Below are 20,000 nucleotides of genomic sequence, written 5' to 3'. Positions count from 1 at the left end.
CTGTTAATACATACACCATCTGTTCTTGTATGCATGTTCCGACACCGCAATCCAATCCAGGAAACGTCTCGTTTAGTAATGTTAGTAAAAGTTATCATGGTACTATCGATATCTAAGAAAAGTGTATTGTGTACGTAACGTATAATGATATGGATATTATATGGTCATATTGCCCAGTACTAGTTTGGATATGAACGGATATGAAGTCAGAAAATCATTAATTATTAACATTACTGTTCAGCAACCTGATCTATATCTATAAAAGTCTCTGATTCTGATACTCGGTCAATTGTCCGTCGAATAATTCGCACGAATAACCGACAAGTCTTTTTTTTTTTTTTTAAACAGCTCTGTAAAGTACAGCCGAGCAATTTCTTCAGCTTCTCATCATGCACAGAATGCTTTGTTGCACTTCAACCTTCATCAGAAACACACCCGGTCTAATCAGCGGTGCCACACGCTGAGATGTTTTCTCACACACCCCCACCCCGAGATTTTATTTGGCGTTCTGACGCGATCGGCCGCTGACGCGTCTGTCGTCTCGGCTCTCGGGCGGGGTCGGAGTGGACGCGAACGAGTCCTAGCGTGCCGCTCGAAGGACGATGAACACGAAGTGCGTAACGCAATAATCCTTCCGACCTGTCATCCCAAAAATGCTCTGAACCGCCCTCATAACAGAGGGAGATGAGATTAGCCCGGCCCGTGCGCTGGCCAGAGATGAGGAAGGAAAAGTAATCTCTTAGAATTAAAGCCCAAATGAAATGAAACCTCCATCATCTCAACCTCATGATGGGGTGCGGGGGGATTGGGGGGTGTAATGGGGAATTAATTTTTTTTGTTTTCTTGGTTTTGGGCTTCGACTGAATGAGGCGCAGAAATGTGCGGGGGTGAACCGCAGAAGATATTGCGCTGTCGCATCAGAGCGACGTGTCATTACAGACGTGTTGCGCAGCTTAAAAATCAATAAACTGTGATTTTATATGATGTTATTTTTCCCCCTCCTCCTTTTTCCCGTGAGAATGTGTGAGAGTGTGTGTGTGTGTGTGTGTGTGTGTGTGTGTGTGTGTGTGTGTGTGTGGTTCGGATGTGGGTGTAGAGACCCGGTCTTTTCTTTACTGTAAACGGGATCAATGTGTCCAGCAGTGAAGCAGGAAAAGCCATTTAAGGTGCTTTTACCTGAAATGGTGTGATGCTACCTGGGGAGCTGCACTGGAAATGTGTACACTACAGATTGAGGATGTGTGTGTGTGTGTGTGTGTGTGTGTGTGTGTGTGTGTGTGTGTGTGTGTGTGTGTGTGTGTGTGTGTGTGTGTGCGCTGCTAGCTGCTCGTTTTAAAGACGTCATTATTTAAGTCAGTACTTGAGTATAAAACTGGATTCGAGGAGGTCGGTGATGTCATGAAGGTCTATGTCCAATTAGAATAAGATGATGTAGTTGCCATAGTAACATTGAGCTACGTAACAGTTAATGTTAACCAAATCTTGTTATGGTGTGTAGCTGACTGCGAAGGTTTGTGCATCCTTACTTCGAACTGATGAAAGCAACAAATCTACAAATCTTTCAGGTCACAGTGTGTGTGTGTGTGTGTGTGTGTGTGTGTGTGTGTGTGTGTGTGTGTGTGTGTGTATGTGTGTGTGTGTGTGTGTGTCTGTGTGTGTGTACGAGATGACTTTAGAGGAGAATCAGAATCTCGGCTAAAGATTTAAAGGATAAGCTGGAGGCGGTGTGTGTGACAGTGTGCTGGTGGCCGAGACTCGAGGGGCCCAATTAGACTCACATCAGCTTCTAGCTCAACCCTTTATCTCTCTCTCTCTCCACCCCATTCTGCCTCACATTCTCTCTCTCATTCTGTCTCACATTCTCTCTCTCATTCTGCCTCACATTCTCTCTCATTCTGCCTCACATTCTCTCTCTCATTCTGTCTCACATTCTCTCTCTCATTCTGCCTCACATTCTCTCTCTCTCTCATTCTGCCTCACATTCTCTCTCTCATTCTGCCTCACATTCTCTCATTCTGTCTCACATTCTCTCTCCCATTCTGCCTCACATTCTCACTCTCATTCTGCCTCTCATTCTGGCTCACATTCTCTCTCTCATTCTGTCTCACATTCTGTCTCACATTCTGTTTCACATTCTCTCTCTCATTCTGCCTCACATTCTGCCTCACATTCTCCCTCTCATTCTGCCTCACATTCTCCCTCTCATTCTGCATCACATTCTCTCTCTCATTCTGCCTCACATTCTCCCTCTCATTCGGCCTCACATTCTCTCTCATTCGGCCTCACATTCTCTCTCTCATTCTGCCTCACATTCTCCCTCTCATTCTCTCTCTCATTCTGCCTCACATTCTCTCTCTCATTCTGCCTCACATTCTCTCTCCCATTCTCTCTCTCATTCTGCCTCACATTCTCTCTCTCATTCTGTCTCACATTCTGTTTCACATTCTCTCTCTCATTCTGCCTCACATTCTCTCTCATTCTGCCTCTCATTCTGCCTCACATTCTCCCTCTCATTCTGCCTCACATTCTCCCTCTCATTCTGCATCACATTCTCTCTCTCATTCTGCCTCACATTCTCCCTCTCATTCTGCCTCACAATCTCCCTCTCATTCTGCCTCACATTCTCTCTCTCATTCTGCCTCTCATTCTCTCTCATTCTGCCTCTCATTCTGCCTCTCATTCTCTCTCATTCTGCCTCTCATTCTCTCTCTCTCATTCTGCCTCACATTCTCCCTCTCATTCTGCCTCACATTCTCCCTCTCATTCTCCCTCTCATTCTGCATCACATTCTCTCTCTCATTCTGCCTCACATTCTCCCTCTCATTCTGCCTCACATTCTCTCTCATTCTGCCTCACATTCTCTCTCTCATTCTGCCTCTCATTCTCTCTCTCATTCTGTCTCTCATTCTGTCTCTCATTCTGTCTCTCATTCTGCCTCACATTCTCTCTCTCATTCTGCCTCACATTCTCTCATTCTGTCTCACATTCTCTCTCCCATTCTGCCTCACATTCTCTCTCTCATTCTGCCTCACATTCTCTCTCTCATTCTGCCTCACATTCTCTCTCTCATTCTGTCTCACATTCTCTCCCTCATTCTCTCTCTCATTCTGTCTCACATTCTCTCTCTCATTCTGTCTCACATTCTCTCTCTCATTCTGTCTCACATTCTCTCTCTCATTCTGTCTCACATTCTCTCCCTCATTCTCTCTCTCATTCTGCCTCACATTCTCTCTCTCTCTCTCTCTCTCATTCTGTCTCACATTCTCTCTCTCTCTCTTTCATTCTGTCTCACATTCTCTATCTCTCTCTCTCATTCTGTCTCACATTCTTGCTCTCTCTCATTCTGCTTCACATTCTCTCTCTCATTCTGTCTTTCTCTGTCTCTTGTTCTCGGTCTCACATTGTGTCTCTCTCATTCTGTCTGTGTCTCTTACGCTTTCGTTCTGTCTCTTTCTCTGTCTCTTTTTCTGTCTTTCTAAGTCTCACATTGTCTCCCTCTTATTCTGTCTTTCTCTGTCTCTCATTCGGACTCCTCTCTCATCCGGTCTGTCGCTCTCCGTTTCTTATTATATCTGTCTGTCTGTCCATCTTTCTCTCTCTGCCTCTCATTCTATCCATCTATCGGTCTCTCTCTCTTCCTGGGCCTTATCAAATAAAAGCAATAACAAAATCAAGTTTATACATAAAAAATAATTATATAGCATCAATCAACTGTGACAGAAAATGAAGAAAATCTCTCTCTCTATCACACACACACACACACACACACACACACACACACACACACACACACAGTGTTAATTATTGTGTGTGTGAGCGCGGCCGGGTGTTATAGGAAGTTGCTGTTGTGAGACCGACTCTGTCCACTTCACAGATCAAAGCTACAACAGATGGTCATGCAGGCAGGACACACAAACACACACACACACACACACACACACACACACACACACACACACACACACACACACACACCACAAATCTAATCCACTAAGTCAGGGAATTCTCTCACACTTTGTTACTGATTTTATGCAATATGTACACAACAAGATGGCACGGTGTACTTTTTATCTGTTTATAGTTACCTTGTGGACCGTTCCTGTTCTTAAGTCACTAGCAGTTGATGCTGAGTGTTATTTGGTCATACAAAGTCATTTAAAGATTTCCCTCAATAGCTAGCTAGCTAAACGATTAGCCTCATTTCCAGTAACAGCGAGGATTCTTTTGGTGTCCATGGATCCTGTTGCCTAGCGACAGTGAAGTGTTCTCTTAACTTTAACCACTTGAATGTAAAGTGAACGGTTTGTGTTGAAAGCCTGTGAAATTGGCGAGCTTGTGAACGCACCACTGAGGGCAGACCGCTAGGGTGCTGAGGGCGAGTGAACGCAGCACGGTCTTCTCTGCTCGATAACTTCCACAGTCCTGTGCGCTGTTCCTTTATATTATCCAGCTCATTTAGTCTGACGTGTTCTGGCGTCTCGGAGATGAGAGTATTATGGGATGTGAATATGTGCGGATGGCTTGGCTTCCCCAGACGGCGATTTTGAGAATGATTTGATCTTTAGGACTGTAAACAAGCTAAAATCAATCCTTCAATCAATTCTGCTGTGGGCCTGAATATAACTGTCTGTCCGCGCTCCCACACACACACACACACACACACACACACACACACACACACACCTGCCCATATCACTGTGGTTCTGAGGGAAAGTTTAACTCGTGTGCATGTGTCTACATGAAATCACAACAATACACTGAAACACACACAGATGCTGCCACTGAACACCAAGATCTGATTACAAGCACAGAAATGAGTATCCAGCCAGCCCTCCATCCCTCCAGCCATCATCCATCTATCCCTCCATCTATTCATCCCTCCATCCATCAGATTTTAGCATTTGAGAATAAGAATCAGATGAGATAGGGCCCTCCATCCATCTATTCATCCCTCCATCCATCAGATTTTAGTGTTTGAGAATAAGAATCAGATGATAGAGCCCTCCATCCATCTATTCATCCCTCCATCCATCAGATTTTAGTGTTTGAGAATAAGAACTGGATAAGATCCATCCATCCATCCATCTATCCATGACTCCTTCCATCCATCCTTCCATCCACCCATCTATCCATCCATCAGATTTTTGTGTTTGAGAATAAGAACCATGTAAGATCCATCAATCCATCCATCCAACCCTCCTTCCATCCATCCCTCCTTCCATCCATCCATCCCTCCATCTATCCATGACTCCTTCCATCTATCCATGACTCCTTCCATCCATCCTTCCATCCACCCATCTATCCATCAGATTTTAATGTTTGAGAATAAGAACCAGGTAAGATCCACTCATCCATCCATCTATCTATCCATCCTTCCACCCATGACTCCTTCCTTCCATCCATCTATCCATACATCAGATTTTAGTGTTTGAAAATAACAACCAGGTAAGATCAATGCATCCATCCATCCATCCCGCAATCTCTCCTTCCATCCATCTATCAATCAGATTTTAGTAGGGATGCACCGAATGTTCGGCAACCGAAATTATTCGGCTGAAAATAGCAAAAAAAGCATTTTCGGTGTTCGGCCGAATAAGTGAAAAGGCCGAATAATTTTGACCAAACAATGATGTGTTTGATGACGCAACCAAATAGCCTAGCAACCAGAGTGAGATGCGCGAATTTCACGACCTCGATGAGGGGGCGTGCACATGCACGAACTGTGGATACGTGCGTTTGTTTTGTTTCTGTTCCGGAGTATTCCGTCACGTCGCGAGACGTAAGGGAGTAGAGTACGGAAGCAGGTAAAGACGTACTTATTTAAGGGCAGGCAGACAAATCCTATATCTACTATAATACTCCGCGAGGTGTACGGGGCACGAGCGGTATATATCCCAATTACAATCAGCCGTATAGAACCCAATAGAACCATTTTCTGCACTCGGCAATGCACTTTTTAATTGTACGCTACAGAGTGTTCCATTCTTTCAGCAGTCAGGTAAAGGCTGAACATCGGCTATTCAAGGGGGCTAAAAGATGACCACGTCAAAATATTTTTATTTTACTCATTTATTTATTTAAAGTTATATTGTGCCTTGTTGGTAGCCTATGCCTGCTGGAATGAAAAAAAATCTTCAGTGTTAAATATTTTGAAATTGTAGTTTTTGTAATTGATTTTTTTTCTTTGAAAAGCAAAACAAAATAGTAAAAAGCACATTTTGACTCTTTAATTTATGCAATGGTGAAAAAAATGGTAAAATAAATGGAAAAACGTGTTCGGTATTCGGCCTTCGGCCAGGTTTTTCATTATATTCGGGTTTGGCTTCGGCCAAGAATTTTCATGTCGGTGCGTCCCTAGATTTTACTGTTTGAAAAGAAGAACTGGATAAAAATTGTATGAGAACTGGATCAATATTAGATTAGAATTAGATCAGAACTGGGTAAGAATTGGATCAGTATTGGGTCAGAATCAAATCAGTGCTGAATCAGAATTGGTTCAGTAATTAATCAGAATTAAATTAAGTATTGGATCAGAACTGGATTAGAATTGGATGTTTTTTTGCGACGACATTAGCTGCCACTGCAACTTCGGTATGTGTGTGTGTGTGGTTTTGGGGTGATGGCACAGTGTGTGTGTGTGTGTGTGTGTGTGTGTGTGTGTGTGTGTGTGTGTCACTGTCCTCCTCCTGCTTGTATTGATCCAGTCTCAGCTGCAGGCAGTGAGGCGCACTCGTAATCCACACAGTGTGACACACACACACACACACACACACACACACACACACACACACACACACACAGCTATTGACTCCAACACTGCTGGACCCCACTTTTCACCCCGTTACCATGACAATCATAATAAAACACACAATAGTGCTGTGTAGACCCCTCAATTTCATCCTCCCTCCCTGTCTCTCTCTCTCTCCGTCTCACTCTCTGTCTCTGAATGTCTCTGCTTTAGCATCTCTGTCTCTCTCTCGCCTTCCCTGTCGCCTCTTCAGCATCTCTTACTCTCTCTACCTTTCCTTCTCTCTCTCTCTCTGTATGTCTCACTGTCTTTTTCTTGCACTTCCCTTCATCATGTTTCACTGTTTTCTTTCATTTCTGTCCCTCTCTCTCTCATCCTCTCATTTTGCCGCTCCATCATTTTTCTGCCTTTCTTTCTGTCTGTCTCCCCCTCGCATTTCTCTCACTCTCCTCTTCTTTCTTTATAATTCTGTCAGTTTCTCAGTATCTCCTTCTATTTCTTTATCTCCCTTTATCTCATTTTCTCTCAAAGAAATTGTATCTTTCTGTGTCTATTGTGCTGTGTGTGTGTGGCAGGACATATGGAATCAATATGGCTGCTGTGAGGTGTGTGTGTGTATGGAGCTCTCACTGAGATTGAGGTGGGGATGTAGAAAACGCCTGCAGTGTGTGTGTGTGTGTGTGTGTGTGTGTGTGTGTGTGTGTGTGTGTGTGTGTGTGTGTGTGTGAGACATAAACACTCACATGTCTGCACATGCATTTGCTCTGTTTGTGTAGAATCATGGATTCATCAATGTCACTCCACAGTTTAAGACACGCCCCTAAAGACAACCCCAAAGACACGCCCTCTGAATACAACCCCAAAGACACCCCCCCCCAATCCCAAATTCTGCTTAGGAAAAATAATTATTTTTACATCGCTTCACTGTCTGAGTTCCATTACTGCAGCTGACAATTTTATTTTACAAATAGTTAGCAGTATTATTGCTGTAAACACACACACACACACACACACACACACACACACACACACACACAATAAGGACATGCCACAACTAGCACTTCGATTTTCTTTGGTTTCAGCACCTTTCCATTATCTTCAACACTTGTGTAATTTTCACCCTCTCATGCTTCCTCACAATCTTACACACACACACACACACACACACACACACACACACACACACACAGTTGATCATGGTGTGAGAGAGTGTGCCATCATTATTAAGAATAAATTGCTTCCTTCATTGAGCTCCTGCAGGATCCAGTGCGGATCAATGAAACACAGACACATACACACACACACACACATATAAACGGTGTTACTTTTATTTGCTGGTGATATTATTCTGTGTGTATTCGTGTATGTGTGTGTGTGTATTTGTGTATGTGTGTGTATATGTGTATTTGTGTGGGTGTGTGTGTGGGTGTATATGTGTGAAGGTGTGTGTGTAGCTGTGTGTATGTATGTGTGTGTGTGTATATGTGTGTGTGGGTGTGTGTGTGAATATTTGTGTATGTGTGTAGGTGTATGTCTGTGTACATGTGTAGGTGTATGTGTGTGTATGTGTGTAGGTGTGTGTATGCGTGTGTGTGTGTAGGTGTGTGCATGTATGTGTCTGTGGGTGTGTATGTGTGTAGGTGTGTGTGTGTGTAGGTGTGCGTGTGTGTGTAGGTGTGTGTGTATGTGTATGGAGATGAAATCAGGAACTTGAATCAGACCTTAAATAAATGGTGTGTATCGTGTGTCCTGGTTCTGCTGTTCGACTGAAACTGTGCTTGAGAAATCTCCACTGTAAAATAAAATAAATAAATAAGCCCCCCCGTGTAAACCCCACGTGACTTTTTTGTACAATATGTTTGTTGTGGAACGTGTCCTTTGTTCAAAATGAGACATAATGCAGCTTAAGATCATGTTTACACACATCTGGTTAGCAGAGTTTAAATCTAGCACTGGCACAAGCATGACACACACACGTCATGGTGGAATCAGCCTCTCTCACTCTCTCTCCAGAGGCATCAGGAAAAATGGGAAAAATCTGTCCAATGTTCTGCTACAGAAATTCGGATGCTGCTGGGATCAATATCTATAGTGTGTACAAGTGTACTGTGTGTGTGTGTGAGTGAGAGAGTGAGAGAGAGAGAAGGCTGGCGTCTTGTGATGCTCCCTGCCTCATCATCCATGCCCTGTGCCCTCCGCTTGCTACCCGCTGCCCGGACAATCCAGCCCCGCCCCCTACGGAGAGCCGTATCGACCGGCAACATCAGAGGCGAATCGCTGAGATTTATTCATCCCTCGCTCACACATTGAAGGAAAGATAGAGAAAAAGAAAATGGACACAAAAATGGAAGAAAAAGGATGTAGGAATAAAACAGGAGGTGTGTGTTTGTGTGTGTGTGCGCGTGCACATGCGCCCACCTGGCACTTGCCCGTGCGAACATCATAAAGAGCAACAGAACCCTGGCGAGCACCAACAGCCACACGGTAACTCCGATCACAATATGCCACCATGTAGAACCTAGAGAGAGAGAGAGAGAGAGAGAGAGAGAGAGAGAGAGTGAGAGAGAGAGAGAGAGAGAGAGAGAGAGAGAGAGAGAGTGAGAGAGAGAGAGAGAGAGAGAGTGAGAGAGAGAGAGAGAGAGAGAGAGAGTGAGAGAGAGAGAGAGAGAGAGAGAGAGTGAGAGAGAGAGAGAGAGAGAGAGAGAGAGAGAGAGAGAGAGAGAGAGAGAGAGAGAGAGAGAGAGACAGACAGAGACAGACAGAGAGAGAGACAGACAGATGAAGGCTTCATTCATAGGAAATCTGCCAATCACAGAGAACAAGATGGCCTCTGACCTTATAGAGCCTTGAGCAGCCCTTCTGCAATCCTCATAAGGTATATAGATAAATGTATATGATCATTAGTAAAACACACACACACACACACACACACACACACACACACACACACACACACAAACACACACTAACTCACTTGCAGATTGCAGGGAAGCACTCAGAGAGACCTTTCTTCTTGACCAGAGAGCCCTCGATGCAGTACATAATAATGTCCATCACCTGAGAGAGAGAGAGAGAGATGAGTAAAGTGTGCGTGTGTGTGCGTGTGTGTGCGTGTGTGTGCGCATGTGTGCGCGTGCGTGTGTGTACCTCCACCAGCAGGTCCACGACATCTGAGGGCATTTTCTCAACGAGGATCTCGATGACTCTCAAGATCTCGGCTTTGGCCCGAGCTAGAGCGGTGGTGTGAACGTTCTGCTGAGACTGTGATCCCTGAGACTGCATTGCTGTGTGTCTGTGCACCTACACACACACACACACACACACACACACACACACACACACACACACAGACACACACACACACATTTATCCTGGACTCACTACTGGTGCTTGGCCCCCTTAATTGCTGCTGGTGTGTGTATGAATTAGTATTAGATGAGATATTATCATATTGCTGTTATACATGAGTTAAAATAATTGCAGTATAACTGTGTGTGTGTGTGCGTGCGTGTGCACGTGTGCGAGAGAGACCTCTTTGGCGATGGTGGTGATGAAGGCAGGCGGTCGTGCCGTAGCGATCAGAGAGAGAGCGTGGCGAGCAGAGCGGGCAGAGTCAGCCGCCGGGTTCAGGGGAAGACCCATTGTAATGCTAAACGCGCACACACACACACACACACACACACAGGCGTGGAAGAGGAGGGAGAAACAGGGAAAAGAATTCATTAGAATATATACAGTGAAAAGATTAGACCCAGCTTATAATGTCAGTTCAAGGTCAATGGGATCACTCAAACGGGAGCAGCGTAATGGACTGAGGACAATACGTCTGTATAATACCCTCCTCCCTCACTCACACACACACACACGCTTCACACACCAGCGTGCAAATCGCACAGTCAACTGCTCCTCTGTGAGGCCCCTTGTTAACAAATCACCCCGTGCCTCTGTGTGTGTGTGTGTGTGTGTGTGTGAATATGCATCAGGCTCGGGGTTGGCTGATCAAAGTGTGCGTGTGTGTGTGACACGCACAGTACTAGTAATTCCTGCTAGCGGTATTCTAGTGTTGTCCTCTGTTCCACTATAATATACTATAATATTATCTAAGATCTATCTCCAGATCTGTTCTACACTTTCCCCTCCTTACAGTTTCCTTGTGATCCTTCCATTCAGAACTACCACCCACACACACACCCACACACACAGCCACACACACACCACGTCATGCCTCGTCTCATGTCTCTGATGTCGATAATCCACTCCACTATGACTATCTAAAGGGCTTAAAATCACAAACACATTTTATTTAATCTCTAATTCTCAGGGATGTTCCACTGCTGGATTTGGGTTTTAAATCACACGCGGGTGCTCTGCTGCACATTTCTCTCTCTCTCTCTCTCTCTCGCTCTCTCTCTCGCTCTCTCTCTCTGTTCAGGGGTGTTTACTGGAAAAATGCTCCTTCATTTCACTGCTCAGTCACTGTGCAGGATTAGCAGACACGCAGTGAGTCATATACATCGTCTATATACAGGATATGAGCTTTTAAAGGAACAGTTCAGTCTGGTATTAATGCTAATGTGCAGAATAATGTAAAAATGTTTAATGGGAGCAGCTCCTAGGCCTGTAATCTGTGTGGTGACCAAGAGCAACTGACCAGCTCATTAATATATATTACATTCACTCACCTACACACTGACTCACTCTCTGAATCATTGGCTCACTCTCTGAATCACTGGATCACTCTCTGAATCACTGACCTATTCACTGAATCGCTCTCTGAATCACTGACTTACTCACTGAATCACTGAATCGCTCTCTGAATCACTGACTTATTCACTGAATCACTGACCTACTCACTGAATCACTGGATCACTCTCTGAATCACTGACCTACTCACTGTATCACTCTCTGAATCACTGACTTACTGAAACACTCACCTACTCACTGAATCACTGACTTACACTCTGAATCACTGACTCACTCACTGGAATCACTGATTTGCATATTGGTCTGCTCACTCACAGATTTCCAGACTCTAACTCCCCATCTCTTTATGACTCGCTGTCTAACTCAGTGAATCACTTACAGACTCACTAAATCAATTACATATTCATCGTGTCTCTCACTGTTCCCTGAATGACTCAAAGTGGTCCCTTACTGACTCACTCCTTCCCTCAAACGACTCCCTAACACCTTTCCTTACTTCCTCAGCCTCCCTTTCTCCCTGAACCACCAACAAAGCTGCCCCCCGCCCCCTTTCTGCACTCTCTCTCTCTCAGGACCGGTGTAATGGCAGTAGAGGTAATAACTGGAAGCCAGAAACAGTTCTGTCGGCATGATAACACGGAGCTTTTACACCACACCGCCTGGGATTTCCTTTGCCTCTGAACTCATCAGAACAATAACGACCGCTAGCTGTAAAACTCCAGCACATATCACACACAGAGAGAGAGAGAGAGAAAGAGAGAGACAGATGTTGTCCATGCTTATAGCACTACATGCGTGTTGACGGCTCTAAACTATAAAATCAGTCCTGTTTGGCGTTTGATCTGTCTCCTGAGCTAAAGTTAGGTTAGCGCTGCTGATCAATGGCGCTTCAGCTGCACAGCTGTTCCTGATCAATCTCCTTCATCCTCCTCCTCTACAGCCCAGCCCACATGAAGCACCTAATGATCTCGTCCACGCAACACTACGAAATATCACACATCTCGCGTTCGACTCGGAATTAGAAATAACAAGTCAATCCCTGAGGAATGAAAAGGGGAAAACAGCCAAAGTGAATTCCATAATAAAAAAAAAAAGTAGTCAGAGTCTACTAACGCACCTCTTCTGGGTGAAAACTTAAAGCTTCAGTATGTGACTTTACGTGAAATATGTGAAGAAATAGCATTATAAAAAAACTGCATGACGATGGGTCTCCCTCATGGTGTTCTTCAGCTGGAAGTATTCTCTTAACGTCAGTTTTAAAGCTCGTGTGTCGCAGCGGACTGAGGAGGTCTACAGGCCCTATTTAATCCTACACTGCGTAATCCTGAATCAATCTGTCGATCATAAATACTGATTAATCCGTCTATGTGGTCGAGGTGTGTGCAAGTTTTTGTTATACGTCCCTCTGTGAGACGCCTATGATATTTTTTATATATATATATTTTTTTAATCTGTTGGGGGGGGGGGGGGGGGGGGAGTAAAAGTTAAAAAAAAAGTTTAACAATATTTAAAGCGGCGGTACATAATTTTTAAAAAAAAAATGTGTCATTTTGAAAAAGATGTTTTTGTGACCTCTCTAAGGGATCCTGAAACGTTTTTACAGAAAACATTAGCATAAATATGCAAATGTAAATGTAATATTAGATATGGCTGTATAATTGATTTTTTACATCTATAGATTTTTATAAAATGTAATATAAGCAACATAAACATGTCAATATCACTGATCGTATTTATTTAATCTACTGATACAGGGTCATGCCTTAGGCACACAGTTTCCGCATCGTCCCAAACACATGCGCACGCACGCACGCACGCACGCACACACACACACACACACACACACACAAATACGGAGTAAAATGAATCAATGTTTTTAGCAAGCTGTTGTGTTCAGATAAGAAATTGGAAATGTAATAAAGTCATAAGAAAAGATCAGAAGTTTCCTCACCTACAGCGTTAACACTGAAGTGTGTGATAATTACAGTAAAGTAAACAGCAGGCTGTCAATCATGTGTGCTCATTAGCATATTAGGCTAAGCCCAAACAGTTCCCAAATCAGTCTTATATCAGCACACACATTTCCTGTATTAACCACACACTCTGCTCCGATGTTTAATGCAACGCGCGTTTTGTAGAATAAAGAAAAGTTTTCAAAATATTAAAACGTAATATTTTAAATATTTAAAAATATTAGAAAAAAATATTATTTTCATTTGCTGAGATGTTTTGCAAACGTTCCTTTTTTCCCTTTTAAGGTAATAAGTTTTGTCCAATTGTTAAAATTAATAAATGCGGCATCCAAATGTACAATTTGATAAGTATTATTATTATTAGTTATTAATTATTATTAGTAACAGAAGTAGTAATAGTATTTTTATTTAACATTATTATTAAAAAATATATATATTTTAGGTGTTAAATAAAATAAAAATGTGGGATAAATCCAGAGCTGTCAGACTTTATTATTAACACGTTATTCATCGAGTCAGAATAATAGCAAATTAATTAATCACAATCACATGATATAGAAATTATTATTATTATTAGTTCATTCGTTTCTTTTCCAGCAGTTTCCTTTTTTCACACGGCATGCTCAAACACAAATAAATCCTCCAGTAAGAGGATCCTGTGTGTGTGCGCGTTGATTGTGAGAACACTGTCAGATGTCGTCTTGTCAGAAAAAAAGAGGATTATTTCTGCGATCAGCCGATTTAAATGCTCATGACTTCCAGCCAGCGTCTTCGTTAAAGCTCGAGCGGCGAATCAGTCGATAAACTTTGTTTGTTCAAAGGCGAGACGAAGCCGAGAGGCAGCAACTCCGCTTTCTTCCTCGTACGCAGGATTAAAAATGCAAAGAGGAGATTTGTGTCATTTTTAAGGGGAATTTCACTGTGATTCGGTTTAATCACTGATCAGGTCAGTGTGTGTGGGGGGGGTGGGGGGGGGGGGGGTGGGGGGGGTTGGGGCGCTAAGTATTTTTATTTATTTAAGATGTATTAACATCATTTATTAACATTAACCTATTTAGGGTTATTAACAGATGTACTAACATCATTTATTATTGACAGAGTGTAGTTTGTACTGTATTGTGTTAATTGTAATGTTTTTATATTTTATATTTACACCCCCACACACAAATACACGTTTATAGTGTGTTATTCGAAAAAGATTTATTTTCTATAAAATTAAAGAAGGCACAGCTCTTTAAAAAAAGTATCAGTAAAAAAACAAACAGACAAACAACAAAAAAAAGTAGATCAGATATCAGAGGAAAAAAAATGAATTTGATCTGATCCTGTAATAATTGTATTTATTTATTGGAATGGGAAATATTTACATATAAAGAGACTGGATTCGATTTTTTTTGGGGGGGATTCATTTGCAAAGCTGTGGTTTTGTAATAGTCGTGTTTTGTGTAATTGCACTGTGTATTTTTTTTTTTTTTTTTTTTAAAGCTTAGTAGTTTTTAAAGAAAAACCGTATCGCCTGGGTTATGCTACCAGCTGACACTCACATCATGTATGTACTGTATAGCTTCGTTTCTTTTCTACACTTGAAATAATCTATACTGTTTTCGTAATAATAAGGGCAAATCATTTCATTATGTTTAATTATTTTTTCAAAGGAGAGAAAAATCGAAGTATTTTATCATTGTTATTCAGCTTCTACAAAGCATCTATTTCTACTCAAAATTCTGTTTGATTTCTTTAAATGAAAACAAATTTGTAAAGTAACACATTTATTACATAAAGGTCAAAGGGTCATCCTGCTACTAATATCACTGCATGTATATGGTGAATAAAATGATCAAAGTAAGAGATAAATAATACAATAATCCCTGACGACCTCATTACTGTCTGTGTGCTGGCTGTTTGTTTAAAAAAAAAAAGAAAAAAAAAAAGCAAAACAGCATCATTTCTTAGCGTAACCTTTTAATTACACGTTGTTTTGTATGATTGGTCCGACTGTATCGGACATAAATAGGATTATAAATCTTACTTCTATAACTACAAGCCAAAAATAAACAGCTTTTTCCCCATTTTAAATTCACTGGAATTATTATTATTACTGTTACTGTTGTTATTATTATTATTATTATTATTATTATTATTATTATTTAATCCTATTTCATGAACACATGAAAACAAATGTAAAAGAATGTCAAGAATTTATTTATTTTTTAAATATTCATACAAAGTACTATATGTACATAATATTAAATATCATTCAAAAATATTTTGGAAAGGATTATACTATATATTACATAATTATATTTAATAATATACTATAATTAGTACCATGTATATAATTAATGCAAATAAAGACTATTATTTTAGTTTTTTTTTTTTAAATAAAATGGCAGAACTTTTGGTTTAAAAATGGGGAAAAAAAAAAAGCAACTAATCTTAAACTGTTTAAAAAGCCAGTCACAGAAATGTTGGATTACAATCTTTTTTACATCGTCAAATTATATAATAAATAGAACGCTTCGTATATAAAGCAGTGAGCACCGACCACAGCTCAAGCTTTTAAAAAAATCATTCTTCAGTATATACAACTAAGGACTAAAACGAATGATCATCGGACACCAGACGTCTCGGCTGAACAGACTACGTTTGGGATAAGAGGAAAAAGTACGCGTGTAAATGTAATCGAATCAAAATAGGAAAATACTCCAAACGCACGTGCTCGAGTCGACGCATCCTGAGCAGTGAATCATTTGGAATGATCGTGTTTATTAAGATGAAGCCAGGAATCAACATAATGATGGTTTCTAAGCTGCTCTCGCACAGCTGCAGTGTATAATGCGTGAGCGGGGAGAGAGGGGGAAGAGAGAGAGAGAGAGAGAGCGGGAGAGAGGGAGAGAGAGAGGGTGGAGATAGAGGGAGAGAGATTGAGAGGGAGAGAAAGAGGGAGAGAGAGGGTGAGAGACGAAGAGAATAAGAGAGAGAGGTGGGAAAGCGAGGGAGAGACGAAGAGAATAAGAGAGAGAGAGGAGAGAGAGGGAGAGAGGGACGAAGAGAATAAGAGAGGGAGAGAGAGAGAAAGAGAGCGAGAGGGGAGAGAGACAAAGAGAATAAGAGAGAGAAAGAGAGAGAGAGGGGGAGAGAAACAAAGAGAATAAGAGAGAGAGAAGTGGGAGAGTGAGGGAGAGATGAAGAGCGAGAGATACAAAGAGAATAAGAGAGGGAGAGAGAGAGAGACAGAGAAAAAGAGAGAGAGAGGGGAAGAGAGAGGGAGAGAGAGAGAGGAAGAAATTAAGAGAGCGAGAGAGAGAGGGGGAGTTGATGAGTCGCTGCTCCGGGGAACCCTGACACACGGCCAATGGGAGATTAATTAATGCAGAGAGAAAAGCCTGGAGGATGTAATGACAGACGAAAAAAAATACAAGAAAGAAAACAACAACAAAAACAAAAATACAGACAACTCAGAAAAATTTAACTACATAAAACCCCACAACACCACAAACGAAAAACGAAACAAAAAACACAGAACAAAGCGAGCAAACACACAAATAAAAAGACTGGTTTAGTGGGGGCCGGGGGGAGGCGGGGGCTCGAACAGAAAGTGCAGTTCGTGATGGACTCCTCTCTGAGCTGCAGGATGCAGTGTGAGGTGAAGGCAGTGAGACAGAGGGAGATCTGTAGATCTGTAGATGTGTGTAAATGAGGGATTAAGTGACTGATCCTCTGTGTCTAAAGCTCTAAAGCTCCGGCCCTCTGCCAATAACTGATCAATAACTTTGATCAGAAGAGCAATCAGCATACGGCAGGTTCTCGCTCTCACATGCTGTTCTTCCTCTGGAACAGAGCTGGCACTAAACATTACAGCGTAAACACAAACAACGGAAAAGAGACAAGAGAGACGAGACAGACGAGAGAGACGAAACAAACGAGAGACGAGACAGACGAGAGAGACCGGACAGACAAGAAAGACGAGAGACAAAAGAAACAAGACGGATGAAAGAGACAAGACAGATGAGAGAGACAAGAGGGACAAGATAGAGAGAGACAAAACATATGAGAGAGACAAGACAGACAAGAGAAACAAGACATGAGAGAGACGAGAGAAAAAGACATATGAGAGAGACGAGAGACAAGGCAGATGAGAGGGACAAGAGAGACAAGACATAAGAGAGACAAGGCAAATGAGAGAGATGAGCGAGACGGGGCAGAGCAGCGAAATGAAAGGGATGAGACAGATGAGAGAGACAATGCAGATGAGAGAGACAAGAGGGACAAGATAGAGAGAGACAAAACATATGAGAGAGACAAGACAGACAAGAGAAACAAGACATGAGAGAGACAAGAGAAAAAGACATATGAGAGAGACGAGAGACAAGGCAGATGAGAGGGACAAGAGAGACAAGACAGATAAGAGAGACAAGGCAAATGAGAGAGATGAGCGAGACAAGGTAAATGAGAGAGATGAGCGAGACGGGGCAGAGCAGCGAAATGAAAGGGATGAGACAGATGAGAGAGACAATGCATATGAGAGACGAGAGACAAGATATGAGAGACAATGCAGATGAGAGAGACGAGAGACAAGACATACGAGAGCCAGGACAGATGAAAGAGATGAAACTGATGAGAGAGACCAGAGAGACGAGAGAAACCAGAGGGACGAGACAGATGAGAGAGAGGAGATGCGGCAGATGAGAGAGACAGGACATAAGAGAGAAACGAGAGAGATGAGAGAGACCACACCACAGAGTTATTAAAATCCTCTGTCCGGAAAGCGCCAGAAAACCTCAAGCATATTAGAGCGAGCGCATTATATAAACCTGCACTACCGACACAGCTGCAGCTCTAGATAACTCATCAACACCAGCTCTTCATCACTCCTGTTGCCTAGCAACATGTAAACAACGGGCATGTTTACGTTCACGTTTTATTAAAGTTTGTGTTCCCAATGTAAATCATGATCAATAAAGTCAGTGTCTAATAAAAAACTTTCAGATAATAATAAAGTTAATGATTAACTATTAAAACGTCGAAATGTTTAAATGCTCAGAATCTTCACGTGACTTTTCTCCCTCCTCCTTTGTTTTTCAGGAGAAAAAAGACATCAAAACAGCGGAACTTCTTGTTGTTGTTGCTAGAATATTCGGATTTGGGGTCTGGGAGAAGGTTCGGTTTACGGAATTCCGTCTGGATGGAAAGGTCGAGCGTCGAGTGTGAAGGGTTTCCCCGAGCCTCCACAATAACGGAGACAAATAAAAGAAATGCAGAAACATGCAGATCAATATCTCCGGCTCCTGTGTAGACTAATGGTGCTGAAGTGTTCATGCACACGCTCACACACGCTCACACACGCTCACGCACGCTCACGCACGCTCACGCACGCTCACGCACGCTCAAAAACGGTAACACATCTCCGTCTGATGAGTAAATTTGCTTTTCGCTGTGAAAAAAACAACGACATCCGTGTCAGCCATTTTGGCGTGGGGGGGCAGACAGAGGAGGGTGTCATCATGCCGCTAGAAGAGAGAGAGAGATGGATAGAGGGAGAGAGAAGGAGAGAGAGAAATAGAAAGAGAGACTGAAAGAGAGGGGGGGGGTGAGAAGCAGAGAGAGATAAAGAGAGGCAGGCAGGGTGAGAGAGAGAGAACGAGAGAGAGGTAGAGAGAGAGAGAGTGCGAGTGAGAGAGACAAGGAGAGAAGGGGAGAGAGATGGTGATAGAGATAAAGAGAGAGTGTATGTAAGGAAGAGAGAAGAAGAGAGAGATAAGGATAACGCCAGAGAGTTAGAGAGAGAGAAATAAGGATAAAGAGTGTGTGTGAGAGAGAGATAGATAAAGAGAGAGTTAGAGAGAGAGATAAAGAGAGAGACAGGGAGAGAGAGAAATAAGGATAAAGAGAGAGAAATAAAGAGAGAGACAGGGAGAGAGAGAAATAAGGATAAAGAGAGAGTTAGAGAGAGAAATAAAGAGAGAGAGAGTGAGAGAGAGATATAATGATAAAGAGAGAGTTAGAGAGAGAGAGATAAAGAGAGAGACAGGGAGAGAGAGAAATAAGGATAAAGAGAGAGAGATAAAGAGAGAGACAGGGAGAGAGAGAAATAAGGATAAAGAGAGAGAGATAAAGAGAGAGACAGGGAGAGAGAGAAATAAGGATAAAGAGAGAGTTAGAGAGAGAGATAAAGAGAGAGAAATAAGGATAAAGAGAGAGTTAGAGAGAGAAATAAAGAGAGAGTGTGTGTGTGTGAGAGAGAGAGAGAGATAAAGAGAGAGGAGAGAGAGCGATCACAACAAATCTCTCTCCTCCCGTGTCGTCGTTCGTCCGTGTCTCGTCCCCTCCCTCGTTCCGATCTCCCGCCTGATAAACGAGTGGCGTTTTGCGCTAACTCCATTATCGCGAGCGTCTCTAAAAAAGGCAGACGTATTTGTATTGATAATAAGTTTGCGGCGGCGATCGGGTTTCGTCTTAACGAGGTGAGCCGGTTCCGGGGGAATCCTTCATACGCCTAACCCGGTTAGCGGGGTGGCCCGGTGCAGGCTAAGCTGCAGACATATGGGTCCCCCTCTTCCTCTTAAAGGTCCTGC

General features: G+C 42.5%; 1 protein-coding gene across 2 annotated transcripts in view; it reads right to left on the bottom strand.

Annotated features, from left to right (window-relative positions):
• Positions 1–20,000, bottom strand: part of LOC108278562 (WD repeat-containing protein 7) — a 129,158-nt gene that overhangs the window by 7,321 nt on the left and 101,837 nt on the right. For both annotated transcript variants that reach the window (XM_053687672.1, XM_053687673.1), the window contains 4 exons: positions 10,280–10,397; positions 9,896–10,048; positions 9,723–9,805; positions 9,167–9,266 (listed from right to left, as the gene is read on the bottom strand). In XM_053687672.1, the coding sequence (XP_053543647.1) occupies positions 9,167–9,266; positions 9,723–9,805; positions 9,896–10,048; positions 10,280–10,397 (454 nt within the window). The remainder of the gene's footprint in view (positions 1–9,166; positions 9,267–9,722; positions 9,806–9,895; positions 10,049–10,279; positions 10,398–20,000) is intronic.

The sequence above is a fragment of the Ictalurus punctatus genome, chromosome 18 (genome assembly GCF_001660625.3).
Source record: "Ictalurus punctatus breed USDA103 chromosome 18, Coco_2.0, whole genome shotgun sequence".
In the NCBI taxonomy this organism is placed as follows: Eukaryota; Metazoa; Chordata; class Actinopteri; order Siluriformes; family Ictaluridae; genus Ictalurus; species Ictalurus punctatus.
This window is presented reverse-complemented; position numbering and strand designations above follow the sequence as displayed.